The sequence below is a fragment of the Marmota marmota genome, unplaced genomic scaffold (assembly GCF_001458135.2).
Source record: "Marmota marmota marmota unplaced genomic scaffold, marMar, whole genome shotgun sequence".
NCBI lineage: Eukaryota > Metazoa > Chordata > Mammalia > Rodentia > Sciuridae > Marmota > Marmota marmota.
This window is the reverse complement of record NW_025999863.1, coordinates 4,481,266-4,484,399: the sequence shown is the minus strand read 5'-3', so window position 1 is coordinate 4,484,399 and position 3,134 is coordinate 4,481,266. Positions and strand designations below refer to the sequence as shown.

Genomic DNA, 3,134 nt, shown 5'->3' with positions numbered 1-3,134 from the left:
CCAGTCAAGAACTAAACAACCTGGTCATACCAGAAATTCTTTGTCTGGTTTTATGGAAACGTGCTGGACAGGTTGTTTAACCATCTCATCCCACTGCAGCCAGAGGAGCTGGTGCGGCATCCACAACGTGGGACGCGGTGTTCACAGCTGCAGATCTGCCCAGGGTGGGGAGCCTGCCTGTGCAGAGCACCCTGCAGAGTGTGACCTGCATCCGCCATCGCGCTCCTAGAGTTGTCACTCATGGAATCGCTAAGAGGTTTTATTTGAAAGAGGTTTAGGTTTTATTTTATGTTTCATTTTTAATTGGAAAATAATACTGTATATGTTTATGGGTGTGATGCAGCATTTTGACACGTGATGTCATCATGGAGTGATTATATCAAGCCATTAACTGTCATCTCAGCTACTTCTTGACAGGGATGCACTAGGACAGGGCTACTATCTGTGTTTTGTTTTTTGAACTAATGTCAAGGAAGTGTCTTCTGGCAAAACTAATGTTTCCTCAGAAATGGATGTTTAATTTTATGAAATGCTCTATATGCTTCGATGAATGCAGTGTAGTTTGCAGTGAGGTGTTTGCTTTCGTTTTTTGCCTTGCAGAAACATAGAGACATTTAATGTAAGGACTTAAAAAGGTCATCTAATATCTCATTTGGAATGAGTCTTTGCTCATATTTTCTGTTGGATATTTGTAAGGAGTACAGGTGAGTTTTTAAAATACAGATATGTTTCTTATTTTTTTACTTTCTGTTTTATTTAAGAGTTTCCTGGTAGAGTGATTATCTGTTCGCAAGTTGCAAATATAATTTATCTGTAAATCCATTCAGTCCTCATGTATATTTGGACTTTTATTTCCTAAAGCATCTGTGGGAACCATGCAGCACTATTCGTGTCATGCGCTCTAGTTCATATTTCAGTATATGCAGGTTACTATATTTTCCTTTGAAAAGAAAGAAAACAATCCTTTTTTCCTGAAATCAAAGGAATGGATTTTAAATGACCTGTATCACTTCACTCATAATTTCTGCCTTTTATAAAATGTTGCTAATGTTTTTTCCTACAGCAGTTTTCCTCATTCGACTCGTCACATTCGTGTCTACCTGTGCATCTCTCCGAGGTGCCAGATCTGCTGTTTATTTTTCTTTTGGACCCACTGGAGGTGTCCCCCACCCCTTCACTTTCATCTGCATTCTTATTCTCAACTATTTCCTGCATATTTTTCTTCTCTTTCACTCATGCTTAATTCACATTCGTGTGTTCTTTTTTTTTACCTTCTGTTCAAGAAATTTAATGCCGAGACTTCCTCTCTTCAAGCAGATGTTCTCACCCGCCTCAGACCTCCCCTCCCTCTCTGTCTCCATACCTGGCTATGACTTTCGAATCGTTGGTTTCATTTCCTTTCAAAATAATTTCATGAAGATGATTTTTGGTTTGTACACTGACCTGCTAAAAATATTTTCCGTATTTAATGAGAAGTTTCCTCAGTGTGTGGTTTAACAAACTGAATTTCAAATGTGCCTGCTCACTGTATTTCTGTGCTGACCCAAGATCTCTCTCTCCTGGTGACTTGAGAAACCTTCTGGGATGGGGATTTGCTTGGTGGTAAGAGAGAAGCCTGTTCACACTTACAGGATTCCTCTCTGTTAAGGGCATTGCCATAAGTGGGACCTGGGATGTCGTCAGAGGCAATGTGTTAAACACTTGGTCCTCCGCTTGGCAGGTTGTGGGAGCTTTAAGCAGTGGGGTCCTGCAGGAGTTTTGGGTACTGGAGTTGTGGGACCCAGGCTTTCCTCTTCCTTCCTCTTTCCTGCCCCAGCCATGAGTGGGTGCTCTGCTCCGTCAAATGCTCTAGTGGTGACACACTGCGCTGCCGTGGCCAGAAGCAGTGGGCCACCAACCGCAGACTAAACCCTCCAAAACCATAAACCATCTTCCCTTACGTTGATCATCTCAAGTATTTTGTACAGTACTGACTGACACAGGCATAAGACGTGAGACACATAAATACACACTGGCTTGTTGGGAGGGCTTAATTTGTAATTTATTATATATTTCAGGTAAAAAAAAGTAAGAAGTTAAGATTAACAATATACATAAACCCTGTATTGGCACTTTTCAGTCACAATCTGAGAGTCTTTGATGTTTGGTCTTACTGTGGCTGTCGTTAGGTAGAGTCAAATGAATATTTCCTAATGGTTTACATATAAAACTATATTATTGAGCTTAACACTTATAATTTGGGGGAATTTTGTTTTTCTTAATGCTTTCCACCTTGAGATAAAAGTGTTTGAGCATTCACATAAATATTTAGTACTTACTTATTTTTAGTTGTGCTATATTGTGAGCAATTGTCTTTATGAAGAGTTACAAAAAGCTTGGTCCTTGTCCTCAATGCCAATTCAATAATGAAGACACTGTTTGGAGAAAAAGGAAAAGGAGGGTTGATTGCTTTGCTAGTAAAGGAGAAGCACAGGGGATTCCTGTCCTAGAGGTCCTGATTCTGCCTATCAGGGAGAACAGAGGGATTTTAAGGAAGGGATTCATTCCAAGTATCCCATGAGTGGGGGGAGGATTCATGTGACAGTTTGGGAGACAGCCATTCCCTAGATCCTGCCATCCCCGAAATCTGAACTGCTTGGTCCCCATGGTGGGTGTGTGCTCTGCCTAGGATGGGAAAAAAGTAATCCTGTTTTCCTTCCCCAGGTTAGGGAGGAGGAGAGGGAGAAGAGGAAAGGAAAGCATGTCCATTTAATAACAAGTCTCAATGGCAGCTTAAATAAAAGAGTCTAAATTGCACAGCAATGGAAAAATAAACGACCCAGAATAGCAAAAACAATGCTAAGCAGGAAGTGTGAATCAGGCGGTATAGCGATACCAGACTTCAAACTATACTACAGAGCAATAGTAACAAAAACAGCATGGTACTGGTACCAAAACAGGCGGGTGGACCAATGGTACAGAATAGAGGACACAGAAACCAATCCACAAAACTACAACTATCTTATATTTGATAAAGGGGCTAAAAGCATGCAATGGAGGAAGGATAGCATCTTCAACAAATGGTGCTGGGAAAACTGGAAATCCATATGCAACAAAATGAAACTGAATCCCTTTCTCTCGCCATGCACAAAAGT

At 40.8% G+C, this 3,134-nt stretch overlaps 1 protein-coding gene across 1 annotated transcript in view; it reads left to right on the top strand.

Moving 5' to 3' along the window:
• The first annotated feature begins 356 nt into the window (after positions 1 to 356).
• Positions 357 to 3,134, top strand: part of LOC107157470 (vomeronasal type-2 receptor 116-like) — a 13,689-nt gene continuing 10,911 nt past the window's right edge. The window contains 1 exon segment of the mRNA XM_048812840.1: positions 357 to 370. Within this exon segment, the coding sequence (XP_048668797.1) occupies positions 366 to 370 (5 nt within the window). The 5' untranslated portion in view covers positions 357 to 365.